This window comes from Myotis nattereri (assembly GCF_964212035.1).
Source record: "Myotis nattereri genome assembly, chromosome: 2".
Taxonomy (NCBI): Eukaryota; Metazoa; Chordata; class Mammalia; order Chiroptera; family Vespertilionidae; genus Myotis; species Myotis nattereri.
The window spans coordinates 213,532,752-213,557,316 of NC_138076.1; the positions used below are offsets into that span (position 1 = coordinate 213,532,752).

General features: G+C 58.4%; 1 protein-coding gene across 1 annotated transcript; it reads right to left on the reverse strand.

The window, feature by feature from the left end:
* Window positions 1-7,433: 7,433 nt before the first annotated feature.
* LOC308514732 (1-acylglycerol-3-phosphate O-acyltransferase PNPLA3-like) lies at window positions 7,434-24,376 on the reverse strand (the record flags this gene model as incomplete). The annotated part of the gene is made up of 8 exons (XM_081084995.1): window positions 7,434-7,548; window positions 10,892-11,024; window positions 11,828-12,043; window positions 12,946-13,006; window positions 16,963-17,172; window positions 18,265-18,330; window positions 19,424-19,656; window positions 24,127-24,376. The coding sequence occupies 8 exons, from the start codon at window positions 24,374-24,376 to the stop codon at window positions 7,434-7,436; spliced, it is 1,284 nt and encodes a 427-aa protein (XP_080941121.1).
* Window positions 24,377-24,565: the final 189 nt, after the last annotated feature.

Here is a 24,565-nt window from a genome sequence, read left to right on the forward strand (position 1 = left end):
ACCTCCAAATACAATTCCACGGGGGCGAGGGCTTCAGGAGGAATTCGGGGGACACAGTTCACTCCATGGTGCTCTGGTGGGTGATGGGCCCATTCCTCAAACAGCGAGACCCCCAGGCCCATTCTGGAAGCCGAGGGGCACCGTGGAGGGAGCCCAGCTGGGTCACTGGAGCCTCCTACCCCCGCTCCCCCTACCCCGCCCCCCATGAAGAGGTGGCATCTAGGAAAACAGGAGCCTTCCCAGCATCCTGACTGCACCTCTGAGTTTACATTTGTTTGGGGGTATATATGTGCACCCCAAAACGCCCTTAAACCGGGGTGCCCTCGAGTTTATTGATTTCTAGAGAGGAAGGGAGAGAAGAAACATGGATGTGAGAGTGAAACATTGAGCATTTGCCTCATGCACGCCCCCTAGTGGAGCATGTGTCCTGAACTGGCATGGAACGGGCAACCTTTCAGGCACTGGGTGATGCCCAACCCACTGAGCCACCCCTTCCAGGGCTAACGTGCACGTACACAGGGCCAAGTGCACTGGTTTTGAATGAACAACCGGGCGAGTGTTTTAGAAGTGAACCTACTGATGTGATCATATCAAACTGGCGGTTTCCAGCCCCGGGAAGCCCCATTCATCTCCCAGTCGCCGCCTCCTAGATGGACAGACACTGAATGGGGCGGCAGGAGGGACCCAGCGGTGGAGCGGAGGGTCCTCGGGGCCTTGGACAGGCTTGGCCGTCATCTGTGGTGCAGGGGCCGTTTCTCCGCCCCCTCACGGAGTCTGAGGGCCCTCCAGTGCCCTGTGGGGTGAACCCACGTTCCATAGGATGTTTCTCTGCAACACTGGCCTCGGGGTAACCATCTCCGTAGATCTCAGACAGCCATCCCCAAACTTGCAAATCCCAATTCCTGATGCACAAAATACACAGGAACCCGAGAGTCCCAGGCCTTCACCCTCCCCCAAGCCTGCCCCAGAGGACTCTCCCCTTTCCTGCCCCTCTCTGCCTCGGGGCCTTTGCTCAGACTCTTCCCTCTGCTCCCCCTCCTCTTCCCACCTGGCAAGTTCTCACTTAACCTCCAAGGCCCAGCTGCAAGGTGGGGCTGTCTCCGAAGGCCCTCGGACTTGTCCCCACTGAACACCTGCTTCCCCCCTCTCCCCCCCAGGAACTCTCACTGCATCACCTGCTCCAGCCTGTGTGTCTCCCCGCTGGACGGCGGGCTCCCTGGAGGCGGCCTCCTGCTCTCTGGTCTCAGAGACACCGGGGCCTGGGAGGCAGGAGGTGCCGGAGGCGTCAGTTTCTCCTCCTCGAGGTCTAGCCACACCCGGTCCAGCAGGCTCGCCACGGAGCTCTTCACGTGTGGCTGATGCACCCAAGGACTGGATTATTTTCTGCTTTTAAAATCTAAATTTACGAACCAAAACCACGTGCCATGCTTTCCCAGTAAACACGGTGTATTGTTTTGGTAGGATTACATTTCACTTCAGCCGTTGAGAATTATTATCTGGATTGAGATGCGTTTTCAGAGCAAAAGGTTTCAAAGACAGAGGGAAAAATGAATACATTCTCTTATAATACTTTTCTATATTTATGACAAGTCATAATGGTAATATTTTGGATTTACTGAGTTAGATAAAATCCATTATTGAAGAGAGTCTCATTTTCTGGCTAGAAATTTAAAAGTAACGGAGAGGCTGGCTTTATTTTCTGTCGGACCGTGCGGTTCTCCGTTTGAAGGGGGAGGTGCCTGGTAGACGTGGAGCAGGCTGGGGGGCTAGGCAGCCTTCGTGAAGGGGGCGGGCATTTCAGGGGCTGGAACCAGCCTGCCAGCTCTCAGCCCGACCAGGCGTCTGCAAGGCCCACACCCGAGGCCACATGACCAGGAGCAGGGTCCACAGGGCAGGAGGGGACAGTTAGCTGCCGCCACCCGGGAGGGTGTTTTCTGTGCTGGATCTTGTATCTAGAGTGCCACCGACCCCCGGGAACCAGGGTCCGAGGACCTGGGACCCGGGCTGACACACCGTGGCAGGAGGTCCTGTTTGGGGTCCCGGGTACCTGTCTCTGCAAGGCTGCCCCAGACAGAGGGCGCGAGTCAGCTCCGGGCTCTCAGAAGGCTGGGCTGGAACCAGCGGTCGAGGGGACAGGGAGGAACATTCTAGCAGTCAGCCCCGCCCATGGGAAGGAGGGCTCCTCACCAGCAAGGCTGGCCGAGGACGGGGGGATGGGAAGGGGCCTTGAGGATGAACTGGGTCCTTAGCGGCCCCAGGGCCCCGCGGGGTCTCAGGCGGAGCCCCCCGAGGCGGCCCAGCCGGTGAGGGGCCTGGGCTTCCTCCGCTGTGGTCGGGTCCCTCCCAGGGTTCAGAGCATCACAGCCTCTGACTGCGCCCGGCTGGGCCCCCTGCACGCGGCCCCAGGGACCTGCCTGCAGGTGAGTCAGTGCAGGAGGGACGGAGACAGGGCCTCGGTCGCCTGGGCTTTCCCGGGGTCCATGCTACCCACCCACCGGCTCTGCCCTCCCTGCCCCCTGCTGCCCCCACCCAGCTCACGAAGGTGGCCCTGCTCAGCCACGTGGAGTCCGTACGAGCTGGTGAGTGCAGTGCTGTCCTGGCCCGACCTCCTCCTGCGCCCCAACCCTCCTCAGCCGGGCTCCTCACAGCACGGTGCACCCCTACGCAGGGAGAGGGGCGCCGGAGGGTAACCCCAGCCCTCTCACACACGCACACATGCGCAGTGCTCCTCATTGGAGGCAGGGACTGGGCTCACAGAGCGGCCATGGATGCTGGCCGCCGAGCCCAGCCATCCAGACGCTGGGGCAGCTGAGGGCCAGGAGGCTGCCCTCCCCTGAAACCGGACACAAATGGGTCCAGGCCGCCTGTCACTCCAGGAGCCACTTAAGCAGAGACGGGGCTGAGTCGCACAGGAGTGTCTATTCCAATCCTGCCGGCAGGACGGGGAGCATCGGGTCAAGACACTTGGCAGCTCTGGGCTCCAGTCCCTTCAGCTGGGAGATGGGCATAAGGCCCGGCTTCACGGGACTGGGAGGGCGGCTGGGAAGCCCTGTGCTCGGTGCCCGGCCTGGAAAGGCCCCTGACACGCCCTTGCCACCCTCGCCTCCTCCCTGGGACCAGGAGGACTTGGGAGCTGAGGGAGCCCTGGGGGCACCCCCTCCCCCCTCCTGGCCCCTCTGTCTGGGTCTGGCCGCTCTCTGCCCTGAGCACACCAGCAGCTCTGCTGGCCGTGCGTCCGTGTGTCCAGAGCAGCTCCGGTCCAGGTGTCTCGTGGCAAAGCCTCAGAGCCGGTGGCCTGAGGGCTTCAATCAGTGTCTGTGGGCGGCTTCTCCTCGGCTCCTCAGAGTGGGTCCTGGGTCTGCCCGCTGCCCCCTGCCCCCCTCCCCTGGAGCTGGGCCCACAGGCGGCCTCCCCGCCCCAGGCTGCCTGTTTCTGTCCACCTCCTGGGACAGCGTGTTCCTGGCACAAGCACCTCCTGTGCACCGGGCTCCATGCTGGGCCTGGGCCGTGGGGAGGGGCCGCCTGGCCACGCCAGCCTGCGCTGCCGGTGGACAGGACGCTGCGCACCCACAGGACACGCGCTTCCTAGTGCCTGCTGTGCCCCACAAACTGCTCCCCCTTTTCCACAGTGACCAGAGCCCCAGCAGCTCATGGCCACTCCGCCTTTTCTCCATCGACGGATGGACAGCCATCCACAGGACGCCCAGGGCCTGTGTGTGTGCTAAGTCGGACCTCATTCTTACAAAGGCTGCAGGTCAATTTCCCGACTTGCATTGGGGGACTGAGGCCCGGGGGGCAGTGACTTCTCTCAAGCAGAGGCCTCTGTGAGCCGCGAGTCCGGCTCTCCAGTCTGGGTCTGGGGTTCTGGGGGGAACCGCTCTGGGGAGATGCTGACCCCCTAGGAGCCCGTGAGGCAGCCGGATGGAGCCGGAGCTGGGGGCAGGGAGGGGCAGGTTCTGTCTGCTGCCGGGTCTGGGGCCGCCAGCCGCTCCTTCTCCTCCTGTTTCCCAGGCGCCTGGGCCTGTGGCTCACTGACCACATGTGCAAACCCCAGGCCCATGTCCCCTTCGCTCAGATTCTCCAACCAGCGACGTTTGCCACAGAAACCTTTGCTCGATAGTCATGCAGGTAGAGGGAAGGATAGATGGGGCTAGAGACTGATTTTCTGGAGCAATAATTAGGTTGGGACACCTGTTTATGCCTCTTTACTCCTAAATATCTCGGTGTTTTTCCTAAGAACAAGGACTTTGCAAACTTGGAAAGTGTATCACCAGCACAGCGCTATTTAATTCTCAGCTCACACGGAAATTTTGTCAATTGTTCCTTCAGGCCAGGTTCAGGTCAAGGGCCAGGGACTGCACTCAGTTCCATGTTCCTTTGGTCTCCTTTAAACTGCCCTTGTCTTTCTTCCTTCCTTCTTTTCTTTCTTTCTTTCTTTCTTTCTTTCTTTCTTTCTTTCTTTCTTTCAATATATACTTTTATTGATTTCAGAGAGGAAGGGAGAGGGAGAGATAGAAATATCAATGATGAGAGAGAATCACTGATTGGCTACCTCCTGCGCGCCCCCTACTGGGGATCGAGCCTGCAACCTGGGCATGTGCCCTTGACCGGAATTGAACCTGGGACCCTTCAGGCTGCAGGCCAACACTCTATCCACTGAGCGAAACCGACTAGGGCTAAACTGCCTTTGTCTTTCATGATCTTAACTTTTTCAAGTGCCCTGGCCCGGGTGGCAAGTGGTTAGAGCGCTGGCCCTCACACTGAAGGGTCGTGGATTAGATTCCCGGTCAAGGGCAGGTAGGTGGATTGCGGGTTCGATCCCTGGCCCCAGTCAGGGCACTTGCAGGAGGCAACCATCCATGATTCGCTCTCACACTGATGTTTCTCTCCCGTTCTTGCTCTCTCTCTTCCTCCTTCCCCTCTCCCTTCACCTCTTTCTTAAAATTAATGGAAAAAATATCCTTGGGCGAGGATTAACCAAAAGAGAAAAAAGAAAAGAACGAAAAGAAAAGGGTTCAGGCAGGTTATTTAGTAGAATGTCCCTTAACCGTATTTAATCCCTTAAATTATGTTTCCTCATAATTTCACTCAAGTTATGCATCTTCGCCCAGAATTCTACAGAAGTGATGTGCATTGGTTTCCTGTTGCCATTGGAACAAATGACCACACACTAAGTGGCTAAGGAAACCACAGGTTTCCTGGGTCGCAGTGGGGGCGGTCGCAGTCTGCAGTGGGTTCACTGGGTCACAGTCACAGTGTCTGTGGGGCTACCTCCTTCTGGAGCCCTTAGGGAGGACCCCCCTCCCTGCCTTTTAGAGGCGCCCACAGATCTTGGCTTGTTGCCCCTTCCTCATCTTCAAAGTCAGCTCTGCGAGATCTTTAGACACCTTTGCCTCCCTCTCTACATGTGAGGTATGCCGGGAGCTGGTCCATCCTTGCTGTTTCAAGGGACCTGGCATATATGGCATACTGTTCTTTTTTTTTTCTAAATTTTTTTATATGTATTTTATTGAGTTTTTACAGAGAGGAAGGGAGAGAGATAGAGAGTTAGAAACATCGATGAGAGAGAAACATCGATCAGCTGCCTCCTGCACATCTCCTACTGGGGATGTGCCCGCAACCCAGGTACATGCCCTTGACCGGAATCGAACCTGGGACCTTTCAGTCCGCAGGCCGACGCTCTATCCACTGAGCCAAACCGGTTTCGGCGACATACTGTTCTTAATATGTTTGCTCACCTTCTTGGCACTATGTGTGTTAACCAAGGTCACCTCTCCGAGAAAGGTTGTTTCCCCAGGTAGGGATTTCCCCCTGAAGTTAGGGGGGGAATAAAACCCCTTAACTAAGTGCCAGGCGGGTAATTAATCACTTTAACTATGAACAATCATGCTTGAGCTACATAATCTTTACTCCCTGGAATGGAGATAAGAAACGCCCTAACCTTTGGAATAGAGATTGATAGGATTGGAATCAATTGGTATAAATACAGATGTAACAAGACAACAGGACACAGAACCTACACACAGAACCTACACACAGAACCTAGACAGAACCTAGAGAAAGAACCTAGCGAGTGAACATGGCAAAAGATCCTGGACAGAAACTGGCCACAGAACCTAGAGACAGAACCTAGAGACAGAACCTGGCTGAAGAACCTAGAGACAGAACCTGGCTACAGAACCTGGATAGAACATGGCAAGAGAACCTGACTAGAACCTGGTGACTGAACCTGGCTGGAGAACCTGGACAGAACCTGGCTGGAGAACCTAGCGAGGGAACATGGCTACAGAACCTGGCTGGAGAACCTAGCAAGAGAACATGGACACAGAACCTGGCTGGAGATCCTAACCAGAACTTCGCTGGAGATCCTGACCAGAACTTGGCTAGAGATCCTGGCTAGGCTGCTGATCAACTGAACGCTGTCTCCGAGTCTTTCCCTCTTCGCCGACTCCGTCCACACCTTTGGGGACTCCTGGACCTGCTGGGGTTGGACCCCAGCAGAGGTAGAAGTACAATTACATGCCTCCACCCAGGTAATCGAGAATAACCTATTTTTAAGATCCTTAATTTAATCACATCTTTGTCAAAAAGATCTCTGACACGTAAGATAACATGTTCCCAGATTCTGAGTGTTAGGATGGGACATCTTGGAAGGTCTTTCACATGCATGTCCTCCTTAGGGGATCATATCTGGAGGCAGGTGATGTCAGTCTGTCCCATTATTGTGACTATATAAATGTGATGCTTGGTTATGGTTGTATTTGCAAGGTTAGCCCCCTGTAACCTATGTTTTACTTTTGTAATTAATAGTCAATGTGAGGGCGATACTCGGAAACCAGGTCAATATCCTGTTCCTGGCCTCTATTGATGATTATTGGCTAACGCCTTTATTATCGAGAATCTTGCAAAGGGACTGTCCATTCTCTACGGTGATCACTTAGCAATTAACATAGGGGAGAGCTTTGCCTTCTCCTCCTTGTATTTATTCCTTCATCTCACTTATTGACTCACAGGCTCCTCTGGTGCATGGGGGACGCTCAATCCACTGAGCCTCGCCGGCCGGGCTAGACTCCGATTCCATGAACCACCTGTTATTCAAATGATGTGTTTTGGTGTCCACACTGTCCCAGAGTTAGCCAAGCTGGCTCCTGAATCCTTTGGACGAGTCTCCGTCTTTCCTTCAACACTTGCTTTCTGCCGTCCGATGTTCCAGGCTCACCCTGTGCTTGTCCTGCTCGGCCCCGCAATCAGTCATTCCCCCAGAGTTTTCCCCCATTTGCGGGGAATGGTGTTTAGAAACCAAGGTCTTGGTGCTGGGTGTGCTCATTCCTTTTGGGCTTCTAGGCCCTGTCAGAGGACAGAGCTTCGGGATATCAATAAAACTCAATAAGAGTAACTGACACACAGCAACAGTTGTTGCTCTCTTTGTCCATCTACACCCGCGAGGACGTGGGGAGCAGATGCGTCATCCCTCGAGAACAAACATGGGAGGTGATGTACAACAGCCACCGGACGTCGGCAGGGACGTCGGGAAGCCACAGCACCAGCCTGCAGGATAAAAGCAGATAGACAGACAGACAGACACACGCCCACACACACAGTGTCAGCAGGAAGATAAGCCAAACGAAGTGAACCAAACAAAAGCTGAACGAAAGGCAGCCAGCTTAACAACAGGCCCCTTGTGCCACTAAACTGCAGGGTTCACGTCTAATCCCAATCGGATAAATCCTCAGAAGGTGGGTTCGGACAAGCCAACCTAAAAGCCCCAAACTTCGGCCGCTCTTTAGTCAGGATAGCTCGAGGGGTTTCCATGGCAATCACAGGAGAAGGCTGGATTTCCCGGATTCTGCTTGTCCGAGGCAAGATGCCTGAAGCTTAGAGTGCAGACACCACCCCCTCCACCAGCCCGACTGCACGTGTCCGCATGCAAGTCCAGCAGAGGAAGCCTGACCACAACCTCCACAGACTCCCTGCCCCTGGACCCCAAAGGACCCCACGCCTGGCCTTTTTTTTTTTTTTTTAAACTGAGTGAAGGCACAGAACTCTTTTTAATTTTTAAAATAGGGCGCTTTCTGTGGTGGATCTTGCATCTAGAGTGTCACCGACCCCCAGGACCAGGGTCGGAGGACCTGGGACCCGGGCTGACACACCGTGGCAGGAGGTCCTGTTTGGGGTCCCGGGTACCCGTCTCTGCAAGGCTGCCCCAGAGAGGAAGGGAGACGGAGAGAGATAGAAACATCAATGATGAGAGAGAATTATTGATTGGCTGCCTCCTGTGAGCTCCCTACTAGGGATTGAGCCCACAACCCAGGCATGTGCCCTTGACCAGAATCAAACCCAGGACCCTTCAGTCCACAGGCCGATGCTCTATCCACTGAGCAAAACGGGCTAGGGCCCATGCCTTGGCTTTGATAAGTGCCTGAACTTCCGCACAGGGAAAGATGGCGTGGGAACAGGATGCTAATTTGTTGGGGCGGGAAGGGACCTGGGAAGGTCCATGGGTGGACGAACGGAGCTGGATTTTGAAGGATGGGTTGGACTTTAAAAGATGGACTGAAGCACTCAAGTTCAGGAAACACAGACAGTCCCAATCAAGATGAACCCAAAAAGACTCACAGCTGGGCACATCAAAGTTAAAATGGCAAACGTTAAAGACGAAGAATCTTACAGGAACCAAGAGAGACAGAAAGTTACCTACAAGGGAGCTCCCATTAGACCGTCAGCTGATTTCTCAATAGAAACACTTCAGGCCAGAAGGGACTGGCATGACGTAATCAAAGTAATGAAAAGCAAGGAAATGGTGGGGGGGTGGGGGGGGCAGGCGGGGAAATACCGGCATAAAGAATAAGAATGGGAACAGATGAGCACCCATCCGTAATAACCTCAAATGTAAACGCTCAGATGCTCCAATCAAACCCATAGGGTGGCTGAATGGGTGGAAAATGTAACCCATATATAGGCTGTCTACAAAGTCCCACCTCAGAACAAAAGACTCCAAAGGATGAAAGTGAAGGTATGGAAGAATTTTCCATGCCAATGGAAATGAAAGAAAAAAAACCTGGGGTAGTAATACTCATATCTGACGAAAAAGACTTCAAAATGCATCACCTAGGGCAAGAGAAACAACAGAAAAACTAAACAAGAGGGAATATACCACAATAAAAAGCGTCTGCACAGCCAAAGACACCAGCATCAAAATGAAAAGGGAGCCCACTGCATGGGAGAACATATTTGCCACTGATACATCTGCTAAGGGGTTTTCCAAAAATGTATAAAATACTCATCTAACTCAACAAGTGGTAGACAAACAGTCCAATTAAAAAATGGGTAGAAGACCTGAATAGACACTTCTCCAAAGAGGACATACAAATGGCCAAGAGACACATGAAAAAATGCCCAACGTCATTAATAAGCAGAAAAATGCAAATCCAAATGACAATGAGGTACCACCTCACACCTGCCAAGATGGCTACCATCAACAAATCAACAAACAACAAGTGCTGGCGTGGATTTGGAGAAGAGGGAACCCTCGTGCACTGCTGGTGGGAATGCAGACTGGTGCAGCCACTATGGAAAAATTAAAAATGGAACTCCCATTTGACCCAGTGATCCCACTTCTATGAATATACCCTAAGAAACCAGAAACACCAATCAGAAAGAACGTATGCTCCCTTACATTCATAGCAGTGTTATTCACACTAGCTAAGACTTGGAAACAGCCCAAGTGCCCATCAGCAGATGAGTCATAAAAAAGCTGTGGAATATTTATAGCATGGAATACTACACAGCAGTAAAAAGTACGATCTCATACCCTTTGAGACAGCATAGAGGTGTTACCCTAAGTGAAATAAGCCGGTCAGAGAAAGACAAGTTCCCATGATCTCACTCCTATGTGGAAGCTAATGAATGAAATAAACTGAACTGATGAACAAAAAAGATCTAGACATCAAAGCAGGCAACAGACTGACGTATTTAGAGGGAAGGGGGAGAGGCTAATCCATTTATGTGCATGTATGCACAGCCCACGGACAGACAAAAGTGAGGGGAGGATCTGGGGAGGAGGTGGGAGCAGGGTGGAGGGGGCCAATGGAGGGAAAAGGGGACATCTGTAATACTTTCAACAATAGAGATAAACTTAAATAATAAAATCTATAATAATAAAAGGGTAATATGCTAATTAGACCGGACATCATTCCGGATGTCTTTCCGGAGGAAGCCGGTGCTGGCAGCTGGGGCAAGGACGGCCTATTCTTGCACGAATATTCGTGCATCGGGCCTCTAGTCAAATATACCAGTAAGATGGACACCCTAGGTTAACCCACTAAAAAGGAAGTAAACACCCAAGCCAGCTGGAAGAAAGCTGAGTAAAATAAATGCCCAGGACTCCGGGTGCACACCTGTTTGCCTCAAGTCCCTCCTTCCCCGGGATACAGTCCCCAAATAAAAGGGCGGAGCTGCAAGAAGTGACAAGCCTCCATCAGCAACGGCAAAGGAGGTGACAGCCCTGACCAGGTAGATCAGTTGGCTGAGAGCATCATCTGGGTAGGACAAGGTTGTGGGTCCAATCACTGGCCAGGGCACACACAGGAATCAACCAATGAATGCATAAATGGGTGGAACAACAAAATGATCTCTCTCTCTCTCTCTCTCTCTCTCTCTCTCTCTCTCTCTCTCTCCCCCTTCCACTCTCTAAAATCAATCAATAAAAAATGAATAAAAAGAAAGACGTGGGTTGGGCCAGGCCTCAGCATGAGGCACGTCTCAGGGACAGACCCTATAGACTGTGACCCCTACTGCCCTGCACGGAGCCAGGCCAGGCGTGGGGCCTTAGGCGAGCTCTCCCTTAACCCTCACTCAGCCGCCGAGACACAAAGCCGCCCACACTGCTCACCTCTGGGCCACCGCGAGCGCGGACTCCACGGGCAGCGTGCAGGGCAGCATCACGTAAGACATGACCTTCACCGGTAGGAAGCTGCAGATCTTGCTCCAGCAGCCACCTCGGGGTCTCAGTGCCTCACTCAGGCCTGAAAGATACCATTGGGGGGAGGGGCGTTCCCCCCAGTGTAACCTCACCCAGGTGCTGCCTGCAATTCCAGTGAAACACACAGATCCTGCTGCCAAAGAATCAGAAGCCGGGCCCATGCCATGGAGCAGGGAGTGCGGCCAGAACAGCCCTGGGACAGCCACGGGCCCATGATCAACTGTCCCACTGGCAGCTCTCCCTGGAGGAGACACCGACCCCCAACCCCACCCGCCTTATGGGCTTTCCCAACACCCCCTCTTCTGCCTGGAGCCCTGGCTTCAGTTTCCCCTTCGTCGTGGCCTCAGGACCCTCAAATCGTAGCAACTTGGGCACCAGCGTGTTGCTTATCTTTGAATTTCTCCCAGTGCCTGAAAGCATCTGGTTTGCACTCCTGGTCCATCTGGTGTCTGACGACATGATCAAATGCACTACCGTCGTTCAAGGACAAGTTCAAAGCTGAGGGTTTGGGGGAGGGGAGGCAGACAGGCTCTTCCAGAAAGAAGGCATGGAGACGGGGCCCAGGCAGGAATGGTGTTCTGGAAGAATGGTGGTCTGGGTGCGCCCGGACCCAGGAACTAGACGCATGCCTGCTTAACTCCCAACGGGCTCACGGGGAGTGTGGCTTTCTCTGGCCGTGCACACGGGGAAGGGAGGCTGAGCAAGGCTCCCGGGTGGGGAGATGGTGCCAGGAGGTGGGGCCTCTCCTCCCCGTGGCAGCATCACCTCCTCCCCAACCCGGAGAGAAGCCCTCTGAGCCTCAGCAACAGAGAGCAGCACCCTGCCATCCCGCCAGAGGCATCTCACCCGCAATGAGCTTGGGCGACAGGGTCTCCAGGATGCTCTCGTCCCAGGGCCGGAGGCTGACACGCAGGTGGGCCAGCAGCTCGGCCACCTCGGGCCTCCCCTGCCAGGCAGCCGCCCCCGGGGAAGCCTCGGGGCTCGCGGTTTCCCAGGAGAACGGAAGGAACTCGGGCGCTGCCGAGGGCACACTCGGGCTCGGACGGGGCCTGTCACAGATGCCTACGCGGGGCACGGAGACAGGGGGCATGACTCACACACCCACCCACCCATGACAGGAGGCCAGCGGCCACCAGACATCCAGAGGGGCCTTCCCACGCTCCCCTCTGGCCTCCCTCCCTCCTGCTTCAGCAGCCTCCGTGGCTCCCTACTGCTGCAGTGCAGGCTTCACCACGCGCACGGGCCCCAGCTGGCGGCTCTCCTCTGTCCATCTCTCAGCCGCTGCAGTTACACAGGCCTTTCCCCTCCTATCCATCTCCAAAGTGGAGTCACCTCCTCCTGGAAGCCCTCCTTTCCCCCAGGCCTCGCAGCTCCCTCCTGTGTGGCCCTGTAGCAGCCCACATCCTGTCCCGCCCTCTGCATGTCATCCCTCCACACGTCATCCATCCCCAGAGTGAGCTCCTGGTGGCAGGGCCCCCGCACTCAGCCACGTGCGTGGCACCTGGAAGGGCCACAGTGGACACTTCCTGAGTGGGTAACACGTGCAGGTCCTGGTGACCAGACGGGCTCCTTGGTCTCGGCCTCAGACTAATGGACGCGGTCAGTACAGGAGCCAACGTGTAGCATCGAAGAAAAGCAGCCCCGAACACATCTTACGGCGGGTTCCACGCGAACGTGTCAGGAGCCCGACCCCTCACCGAGTGAGGGCACAGGCGCTGGGGCTTTCCGAGGCTGCTGACCAACAGCGGAGGCAAAGGGCTCATCTGGCCCGGCCAGTGTGGCTCAGTGGACGAGCCTCAACCCATGAACCCGGAGGGCACAGTCTGTTCCCGGCCAGCGCACTGCCCGCGCTGCGGATTCTCCCTCCCTCTCCCTTCCTCTCTCTAAAACCAATAAAACCATATATATTTTTTCTTTTCTTTTTTTAGAGAAAAGGGCTCGTCTGCTCCCCAGCTCATACATACCTTTTTCTTCCAGGAACCTGCCCGCATCCAAGTACCCTCGCAGGCACATCTCCCCCAGCACCTGGAAGCCAGCAAGCAAGTGAACTCCCGGCGACTCGCTAAGCCTCGTTCATTTAAACTGAAGACGCCTTCAGACTCTGAGCTGCCTCCATGGGCCGGGCACGGCCGGACAAGGACTGGGCAGGAACGACACCCCTCCATGGGGCCTTTGCTGTCACCCAGCATGACAGGCCTGTCCTGGTCCTTGGGGGACAGTTACAGCTGCCTCCCCTGCTCTGTGCACAAACCACCCACACCAACCAGCTGGTGCCCGGCCTTGCCTCCAGGGGGAGCCCTTGCGGGCTGCTCACTGTCCTGCCCACTTCCCTGCAGCCTCCTGGGCCCCCAAGCCCCGTTAGGGCCCATGTCCACACATCCCCTTACTGTTGGGGTGGGAAGGCATACTACAGCCACCACAGTGCTGCGTGGTTCGTGACCGTGGCCACGAATAAGATCACGTGGGAATCGCGACACATCCTACCTCCCAGGCTGCACCCACAGTCTCCCCAGGATCTGGGACTGGTCCGGGGCTCCTCTCAGGCACCGGCATTCATGGACGCTCTAGTCCCTCACGTAAATGGTGCAGGGTTTGCACACAGGCTACAGCAGGCACCCGACTCCACGTCACTCTGTGGATTCAGGGTAGGGCGCGGCGAGGGGCAAATTCAAGTTTTGCATTTTGGGACTTTCTGGAATACACACACACACACACACACACACACACGCTTAAGTAACCAAATGACCGGTCGCTATGATGCACACTGACCACCAAGGGGCAGACGCTTAATGCAGGAGCTGCCCCCTGGTGGTCAGTGCGCTCCCACAGCAGGAGCGCCCTCAGCTGACCAACCCGTCCTGGTGGCCCACCACACTCCCTCAGTAGTTCTGCAGGTCCAATCTCCGGAGAACGGGCCAGGCACTGACAGACCACTCCGCTGGCAAGATCCCCAACAGCACCACCGGCCTCCTGGAAGTCGGCCTCAGACGCCATGGCCGCTTCCCCTCCCTAGATGCTCAGCAAAGATGAAACCATATAAAAGCGGCCACCAGGTGGCTCCCAACAAATGGTATGAACGTAAGTGGGATGGATCCTGATCCCGGGCTGGCAAGCACCACCTCCTGCCTGGAGGGCTGATCACATCCCAGGCCGCCCCCCCTTGGGTGCAGGGCTCACAGTTAGTGAGCACTGCTGGGCGGTGCGAGCCTCTCCTGATCGTGACTGACAGGGTGTGAGCCTGTGGCAGGTGCAGTAGGGCTGGGATGAGCAGGCGTGGCAGGCAGGAGTGGCAGGTGGTGTTGAACTGCTGGTTTTGGCCCGATCGCCACAGGCCACCCCGAGGGACCCCACCTGTGCAAAACTTTGTGCACCAGGTCTCTAGTCCTATCTAATAATAGACAAACATGGTAATTAACCATACCTCCGACACGCTTCCCATTGGCTAATCAGGGCAATATGCAAATTAACTGCCAACCAAGATGGCTGCCGGCAGCCAGGCAGCTGAAGTGAACAGGAGGCTTCCTTGCTCCAGTGAAGGAGGAAGCCAAGGTTCCCCGCTTGCTGCTGCTGGGCTCTGAGCTTGCACTCTAAGCAACTATGTTGCAATTATAGAAGCTAAACTAACCCCATGCTTTCAGCCAGCCGGTGGAGCTGGAGTTGCAACAGTGTTTCAATTATAGAACCCAAACAAACCCAGATACCTACTTTCAGCAGCTGAGGTCTCAGAGCTGGAGCCGAGCCTCAGAGCTAAAGCCGGCTCTCAGTTCCAGTGACAGCCATAGAAGGTAAATAAATCCCAGAATAAAGAAAAAAAAAAAGAAAAAAAGGAGAGGTTGGGAGCTTCAGTCACCCGCCAGCCTGAAAACAGCCCTCAGCCCCTCACCCAGACTGGCCAGGCACCCCAGTGGGGACCCCCACCCTGAAGGGGGTGTGACCAGCTGCAAACAGCCATCATCCCCTCATCCAGGCTGGCCAGGCACCCAAGCGGGACCCCCACCCTGATACAGGACACCCTTCAGGGCAAACCAGCCGGCCCCCACCCATGCACCAGGCCTCTATCCTATATAGTGAAAGGGTAATATGCCTCCCAGCACCGGGATCAGCGGAGCCGCGAGGCCTCCCGGCACCGGGATCAGTGGAGCCGTGAGGCCTCCTGGCCCCTGGAGCACCATGACAGGGGGCAGTGCCCAAACCCCCTAATCGCCCTGCGGCTCTGTGTGTGACGGGGGTGGGACCACAACCTCCCTATCCGTCCTGCTCTGTTCTTGACAGGGGAAGGCGCCCCAACCCCCTGATTGGCCCTGCTCTGTGCCTGATAGGGGGAGCTCCCCAAACCCCTGATCAGCCCTGCTCTGTGTGTGACGGCGTGGAGCCGCAACCTCCCCATTGGCCCTGCCCTGAGTGTGACAGGGGGGAGTGTCCCAACCCCCTGATCCGCCCTGCTCTGAGTGTGACAGGGGGTGGTGCCCCAACTCCCCTATCGGCCCTACTCTGTGCATGACAGGGGGGAGCGCCCCAACCCCCTGATCGGACCTGCTCTGTGTGTGACAGGGTACGGAGCCCCAACCCCCCTGATGGGCCCTGCACTGTGCGTGACAGGGGGCAGTGCCCCACCCCCTGATCAGCCCTGCTCTGTGCGTGATAGGTGGTGGCACCACAACCTCCCCATCGACCCTGCCTGGAGTGTGACAGGGGGAGGCATCCCAATCCCCCAATCAGCCCTACCCTGAGCGTGAATGGGGGTGGCATCGCAACCTCCCGATCCTCCCTGCTCTGTGCGTGACAGGGGGCGGCACCCCAACTCCCCAATCGGCCCTGCTCTGAGCCCGACCAGGGGCTGCACCTAGGGATTGAGCCTGCCCTCTGCCACCCGGGAGCGGGCCAAAGCCAGCAGGTCGTTATCTCCCGAGGGGTCCCAGACTGAGAGGGCACAAGTGGGGCTGAGGGACACACACACCCTGCCAGTGCACAAATTTTTGTGTACCAGGCCTCTAGTTCTATATAATAAAACCCTAATATGCAAATTGACCAAATGGCGGAACGACCGGTCACTATGACGTGCACTGACCACCAGGGGGCAGACGCTCAATGCAGGAGCTGCCCTCTGGTGGTCAGTGTGCTCCCCTTGTGGGCTCATGGCCAGAAGCTGGGCTCACGGCTGGCCAGCACAGCAGTAGTGGCGGTAGCCTCTCTTGCCTCCGCTGCTGTGCTAAGGACCCCTCGGGGAATTTCCGACTGCTGGCTTAGGTCCGCTGACATCTCCCGAGGGGTGCCAGACTGTGAGAGGGTGAAGGCTGGGCTGAGGGAACCACCCCCCCAGTGCACAAATGTCATGCACCAGGCCTCTAGTGTATGTGTATGTGTATGTGTATGTGTATGTGTATGTGTATGTGTATGTGTATGTGTATGTGTGTGTGTATATATTTAAATATATATATATTTAAATCCTCACCCAAGGATATTTTTCCATTGAATTTCACAGAGAGTGGAAGAGAGAGGGCAGACAGAGAAACATTGATGTGAGAGAAACACATCGATTGGTTTCTGCCTGCACGAGCACGGCCAGTACCAGGCTGGGGAGGAGCCTCAACCGAGGTACGTGCCCTTGACCTGAATCAAACCCAGGACCCTTCGGTCCACAGGCCGATGCTCTATCCACTGAGCCAAACCAACTAGGGCTAGAATATTTTTGATGTGTGGTTGGTTGAATCCACAGGTGGGAAACCTGTGGAGCAGGAAGGGCGACTGCACTAGAACCACAGTCCTGAGGGGCAGCAGAGTTTAAATGTCCCCAGGTGATTCGGGGACACCTCCTCCTGGAAGCCCTCCTGGGGCACCACTGACCTTCAGGGACAAGTGACTCTTCTCCGGTCCCTACTCATTGAGGGGTCAGTTTGGTTGGTTTGCGTAGAGACACTGCTGGGTCCCCAAGCGAACAAGAGCACGGAGCTGCAGCCCCCAGAACAAACAGCCCCACTCACCTTCACATCCGGGGGGAACAGGACTTGGTTGACCAGGTGGACGTTCTCCAAGCAGAAGCGGAGACTGAGGCTGCACACGTCCATGTGCAGGAAGTTCGTGGACTTGACCTTAGGACAGATGTCATGCTCCCCAAGGAAGGGCGACACGGTGATGGTCGTCTTGTCATCAAAGCAGGATCTAATATCAGTAAACCCTCCATCCACGTACCGCTTGTGAGGGAGAGAGAAACACGTCCGGTCAGAGGCTCTGGCAGGGTCCCTGGTGCTCAGATTATGGGCAGAGGCTATGGGGGAGGACGGGCTTGGGGAGCCTCTGTCAACACCTGCGGCTGGGCAGGCGGGGCCGGTACAATGTGGAGAGTCTGCACCTGTCCAACCAGTGTCCCTTATTGTGACATCCTCAACTGTCCGCAGACAGGACAGATGTCCGGGTGGAGGGGGGGGGGGGTGGCAGGCAATCATCTCAGTGGGTGACGGCTGCCCAGGAAGGAGCTGCCCTGGTGCTGCACAGCCCAGCACGCAGCCCAGAGCCCGCAGAGCACACGCTCCACTCGGACTCTGCCGGGCAGGGCTCGCCATCAGCCGCAGGTGCCTACAGAGAGTGCTTGCCGATGGAACTGAACGTAGCTCTGTGGGCAGCTCTGCCCCAAGCCATGGGCTGGAAGGACAGTCAGTCCCAGAGGGGACTGAATCGCTCCACCCTGAGAGCGAAGCTCGGCTTAAGGGAGCGGCTGAGTCTTAGGCCCCCGGGCACCTGTCCCCGGCGCGCCGGGGAAGATGAAGTGACCCTGCCCTGGCCGGTGTGTGTCGGTGGTTAGAGTGTCAGCCCCAGCACCACAGGTCTCGGGCTCCATTCCTGGTCATCGGCACCTACCGGGGCTGCAGGATAGATCCCCGGCCTCGCTCTGAGTGCTGGATGCACCCAATTGATGAGTCTCTCTCACACCGATGTTTCTCTATCCATCTATCTATCTATCTATCTATCTATCTATCTATCTATCCATCCATCCATCCATCCATCCATCTATCTCTCCCCTCCCTCATCCCTTCCGCTCTATCTAACAATCAATGGAAAAAATACCTTCTGCTGAGGCTTAACAACAAAAATTAAGTGAAGCAGCCTGTCCAACAGAAAGCCAGATAGTGGATTCTTGGTGAAGGTGGTTGGGCTGGGGGTGGGTGGGAATGGAGGGGCAGCGATGGAATCTCTGGTTCAAGGCTGAGAGACACAGGGCTCTGCTTTTGGGGACCTAGGATGCCTGCGCCCAGCACCCTGCGAACACAGTTTAAAAGCAGACTTACCACGCCTCTGAAGGTCGGAGGGATTAAGCCAAAGAAGAAAGGGATGAAGGAGGAACAGATCAAGGCCTGTGAAGACAAAAGGGAGTGAAACCACAGGCAAAGCAGTAGGCCCTTCATTCCCCTGGGCCTCCCTGAGCCTTCTCTCTGTGAGTGAGAAGAGCAGCTGGTCTGAAAGTGCTCTTTGCACAGAGTAGGCACTTTAATTAATGGGTTGACTGAACTTTGAAACAACCACACACATTTCAGCCCCAAGTATAAGCGCCTTATCACCACAGTCTGCGGACATCAACTTCCTGTCCCTGCTGCCCACGAGAGTCCCCGTGGCCATCGCAGACCGGACCTGGAGCTGTGGACGCGATGACTGACTGGGAAGGACTGGATCAGACTCAAGCTGCTCGACCCGCTGGCCCTGGACCCCGGCCCGGGATTCCGAGGCAGCAGCTTGGGGGAGGGGCCTCAGACTGCAAGTCTCACAGGCTCCCAGGTGATGCCCACACGGGTCCAGGGACCACAATGGAGTAGCACCGGCTGGAGAGCATTAAGCAGCACACAACACTGACTCACAGAGAGAAAGGACTCCTGTGGGAGGGACAGGTGCTGGCTGAAGAGAAGAAACTTCCAGAAACAAGGTTCAATGACAGATGGTTGGGGCTGCTGAGATGCAGCTGGTTCTATGGGCCAGGCCGCTCTGCACTGCAGACCTGTGTGAAGTGAAGTGTCTATTGATCCCCCATGAAGGCATCAGGCAAATGCACTGGATTGTGACCTTGCAAACAACGTCCTCTGGGCTGGGCCCCGAGGAAGAGATTCCACCTCTCACGGCTTCCCTCAAGCTGTTCTCCTGCAGGAACACGCATCCCGTGCAGGAGGGACACCGAGGGACAGAGCCCTGAGGAGGTGGACAAAGCCAAGCCTGCAGGATGCGGGGCCATCCTTTAACACGGAACCTGTGCTGGGCGCCCAGGGTTTCTCAGGCTGTGGCCCAGACCACGGGGGGCACAGCGTGTACGTCACAGGGTGCAGGCAGCAGACAGCGTCCCGGCCGGCCAGGTGCTTGTCCGTGTAAGAAAGGGGGCAGGTGGCCTGCGCCAGCCTCTCCGTGTGACTCCCAGAATGAAACCGCCCCTCACTGCCAGCACCAGACAGGCCCATCGCTTACGTCCACAACGTCGTCTTTGGACTGAAACTCGGACACCAGGACGTTTTCCCAGTCGGACACTCGGGTGAGCGAGATGCACATTTTGCCTGAGATGAGCTGGTGGACGTTGTCCGGGAGGTGTCTGTGGAGGGCTTCTCGGAGGAACCTGACTATGTTGAAGGACGGATGGAGGATGCTCATGGTCCGGCTTCTGGCGGACTCGACAAGGTCTCTGAGGACCTGCAAGGTGTGGTCTGTGGAGGAGACAAGCCCACAGGGGGATGGATGTGCCGCCTGGGAGCGGGGCGACTGTGGCAAGACCAGAAACCGGGCGGAGGGAGCTGTGTTCTCACGTGGCTGCAGAGCCCTTACAATGGGCATCGTCCAAACTGAGATGTTAGAGGATCTCAAAACTTAATGAAAATAGAATGTAAAATATCTCAACACACCCTTATACTGACTAAATGGGAGCAGGGTGCCGCTTGGTGATATTGGGATGAACAAGGCTAACTTCACTGTGTCTTACTTTTTGCTTCCTGTCTCTGGGAAACGTAAAATGACAGACAGCGCGGCCTGCACTGTTCCTGTTGCACAGCGCGCTCCCGGCCTGGCCTTGGGAAAGGCCTCCAGAGGCCCAGGTGCGCTCTCCTCCCCCTCCCCCCTCAGAGCCAGAGCCAGGGAGGCCTGACTCCAGGGGCCAGAGAGCACCAGACCAGCACCAGGGCAGGAAGCCTGTCTGCACCTCGCACCTGCCTCCCCCTCCCACCTGCCTCCCCCTCCCACCTGCCTCCCCCTCCCACCTGCCTCCCCCTCCCACCTGCCTCCACCTCCCACCTGCCTCCCCTCCCACCTGCCTCCCCCTCCCACCTGCCTCCCCCTCCCACCTGCCTCCACCTCCCACCTGCCTCCCCCTCCCACCTGCCTCCCCCTCCCACCTGCCTCCCCCTCCCACCTGCCTCCCCTCCCACCTGCCTCCCCCTCCCACCTGCCTCCCCCTCCCACCTGACTCCCCCTCTCACCTGCCTCCCCCTCCCACCTGCCTCCCCCTCCCACCTGCCTCCACCTCCCACCTGCCTCCCCCTCCCACCTGCCTCCCCTCCCACCTGCCTCCCCTCTCACCTGCCTCCACCTCCCACCTGCCTCCCCCTCCCACCTGCCTCCCCTCACACCTGCCTCCCCCTCCCACCTGCCTCCCCTCTCACCTGCCTCCACCTCCCACCTGCCTCCCCCTCCCACCTGCCTCCCCTCACACCTGCCTCCCCCTCCCACCTGCCTCCCCTCCCACCTGCCTCCCCCTCCCACCTGCCTCCCCTCACACCTGCCTCCCCCTCCCACCTGCCTCCCCTCCCACCTGCCTCCCCTCACACCTGCCTCCCCCTCCCACCTGCCTCCCCTCCCACCTGCCTCCACCTCCCACCTGCCTCCCCTCACACCTGCCTCCCCCTCCCACCTGCCTCCCCTCCCACCTGCCTCCCCCTCCCACCTGCCTCCCCTCCCACCTGCCTCCCCATCCCACCTGCCTCCCCCTCCCACCTGCCTCCCCCCACACCTGCCTCCCCCTCCCACCTGCCTCCCCCTCCCACCTGCCTCCCCTCTCACCTGCCTCCACCTCCCACCTGCCTCCACCTCCCACCTGCCTCCCCCTCCCACCTGCCTCCCCCCACACCTGCCTCCCTTCTCACCTGCCTCCCCCTCCCACCTGCCTCCCCTCTCACCTGCCTCCACCTCCCACCTGCCTCCCCCTCTCTCCTGCCTCCACCTCCCACCTGCCTCCCCCTCCCACCTGCCTCCACCTCCCACCTGCCTCCCCCTCTCTCCTGCCTCCACCTCTCACCTGCCTCCCCCTCCCACCTGCCTCCACCTCCCACCTGCCTCCCCCTCCCACCTGCCTCCCCTCACACCTGCCTCCCCCTCCCACCTGCCTCCCCTCTCACCTGCCTCCACCTCCCACCTGCCTCCTCCTCCTACCTGCCTCCACCTCCCACCTGCCTCCCCCTTCCACCTGCCTCCACCTCCCACCTGCCTCCACCTCCCACCTGCTTCCACCTCCCACCTGCCTCCCCCTTCCACCTGCCTCCACCTCCCACCTGCCTCCACCTCTCACCTGCCTCCCCCTCCCACCTGCCTCCACCTCTCACCTGCCTCCACCTCCCACCTGCCTCCCCCTTCCACCTGCCTCCACCTCCCACCTGCCTCCACCTCTCACCTGCCTCCACCTCTCACCTGCCTCCCCCTCAACCTGCCTCCACCTCCCACCTGCCTCCCCTCTCACCTGCCTCCACCTCCCACCTGCCTCCCCTCTCACCTGCCTCCACCTCCCACCTGCCTCCCCTCTCACCTGCCTCCACCTCCCACCTGCCTCCCCTCTCACCTGCCTCCACCTTCCACCTGCCTCCACCTCCCACCTGCCTCCACCTCCCACCTGCCTCCACCTCCCACCTGCCTCCACCTTCCACCTGCCTCCACCTCCCACCTGCCTCCCCCTTCCACCTGCCTCCACCTCCCACCTGCCTCCACCTCTCACCTGCCTCCCCCTCAACCTGCCTCCACCTCCCACCTGCCTCCCCCTTCCACCTGCCTCCACCTCCCACCTGCCTCCACCTCTCACCTGCCTCCCCCTCCCACCTGCCTCCACCTCTCACCTGCCTCCCCCTCCCACCTGCCTCCACCTCTCACCTGCCTCCACCTCCCACCTGCCTCCCCCTTCCACCTGCCTCCACCTCCCACCTGCCTCCACCTCTCACCTGCCTCCACCTCTCACCTGCCTCCCCCTCAACCTGCCTCCACCTCCCACCTGCCTCCCCTCTCACCTGCCTCCACCTCCCACCTGCCTCCCCTCTCACCTGCCTCCACCTCCCACCTGCCTCCCCTCTCACCTGCCTCCACCTCCCACCTGCCTCCCCTCTCACCTGCCTCCACCTTTCACCTGCCTCCACCTCCCACCTGCCTCCACCTCCCACCTGCCTCCCCCTCCCACCTGCCTCCACCTTCCACCTGCCTCCACCTCCCACCTGCCTCCCCCTTCCACCTGCCTCCACCTCCCACCTGCCTCCACCTCTCACCTGCCTCCCCCTCAACCTGCCTCCACCTCCCACCTGCCTCCCCCTTCCACCTGCCTCCACCTCCCACCTGCCTCCACCTCTCACCTGCCTCCCCCTCCCACCTGCCTCCACCTCTCACCTGCGTCCACCGGTCACCTGCATCCCCTCTCACCTGCGTCCACCTCTCACCTGCGTCCGCCTCTCACCTGCGTGTACCTCTCACCTGCCTCACCCTGTGCTGCGGGCACAGCCCCAGGCTCGGCCTGTCCCCTGCTATAGGAACCCCTGCACTGCTCTGCACCTCACTGGGGTCCTGAGGTCACAGCCCCAGTTAAACGTTCAACCGCGTGGGTGGCTCCAGGTCACCTTGGGGACAAGGACTGGCTTAGCACTGCTATAGCCCGGGGGATGGGGGGATGGACGGACTGGCCGTCCTGGAGGTCACATCCTGCCCTTTGCTCCCCTCCCTCTGCAGGGAGAAGGCAGCCAGGGTGGCCCCCTAACCCCACCTCCCACTCAGTCCAGGTCCCTCCAATGGCAGGAGGTCCCTCCAATGGCAGGGCTGCCCTCCTGGCAGGAGACTCCTGTCCCCAGAGCAAAGGCAGCCCTGCTGGCTGCGTCCCCACCAGCAGCCCTGGGTGCAGCCATGAGGAATTCCCTGAGGAGCCCAGGGAAACGGGCTGATGAGGGGCATCCTCTTCCTTCTGGGCCTTTGGGTGCCAACAGCTCCACACTGCCCCTTGCTCCCAGCTCTGCCCCCTGATGGGGAACCCTAAGCCGAGGAGGCTGCACCCCAGTCCTTTAGGCCAGCTGGGCTCCAGCCCACACCCCTCCCTCCCACTGGCTTCCACATGCACAGACGTTAATCCTGACAAAACTTAAAGAGCTGTCATTTCCTGCGGCCCTGAGTGGGAGTGGAGGGTGAGCATGGTGCGGGGGTCCAGGGGGCCACTCCAGCCCCGAGGAAGGGCCTGAAACACTGGGAAGGAGCGGAGATAGCTCTCCTACCCTCCTGTACACACCCTACCCATCATGGCCCCCCAACCTCCTCCAAGCCTGACCAGCTGGTCTCCAAGAGCCCTGCCCTCTTTCTGCCTGAGATGTCTGCGCCCAGGAGGGCGGGGCTGCACCAGTGGTCCAGGAGCAGGGAGGAGCTGTGGGGCTGTCTCCAGGCTCTTAAGTCCCCGAAGGGAAGAAGGTGCCCACCCGGGACACAGGCCACAGCCCTCATCCGGGTCGGTGGGACCCAGGGAGAATCAACTCTTCCTGTTGGCAGCTCAGCTGGCCCAGAGCCTCCCCAGTGGACCTCAAGGATCAGCTCCACCTCCAGCCTCCTCCGACAAGCTCCCTCCGCCTGCAGCTCTAGGTGGTGGGGTATGGGGGCGTCCTTCAAGCCCCGGCTCCAGAAGGGGGTGGGGTGAGGAGATGCTCGGGATTCCCACGCCCAGAGGAGCCGCTCCCAAGGCGCCCCCTCCCAGACTGGGCGACAGAGCCCACGCGCACAAGGCGAGAGGACGCAGTGGAGGGAGGGGGCATCTGTCTGCAGGGTCCCCCGGATGCACCTGCAGTTTCCGTGTCGGAACTCGGATCCACCGGTCACCCCGCAACCTTAGGAGTCGCCCGCAGCCCAGGCCTGGGGGCGCCCCCTCCTGGCAAGGAGCCCGGGGGCGGCCCTGGACATACCAAGAGGGACACCTGCGAGGAAGGTGACGCCGTGCAGCGCCCCAGCAGAGGCACCGAAGATCATGCGCGCGTCGCGGAGGAGGTGCGGGGCGCGCTCGCTCAGGCAGCGGGTCGCCCCGAGGTGGTAGAAGACCAGGAAGCCGCAGCCCACGAAGGACACGCTCCAGCCACGCTCGGAGTCGCCCAGAGCGGCGGCGGGTCGGGGTCCGGGAGGCGGGGTGTGAGGTCCAAGGTCTGAACTTCCTGGCATCTTAACCCAGTGCCCACTGGTGCGCTCTGCGCGGCCTGGCAGCTGCTCCCCAGGTGTTCCCTGCGTGACGTCAGCACCTCTGGGCCCGCCCCTTCGGCCAGCAAATGCTCTGCGGGCGGGTGGGCCAATCAGGGGCTCGTCGCCCACTCCTTGCTCCTTCACCTCGCGGGCTGGAGGCGCTGTGGGGCG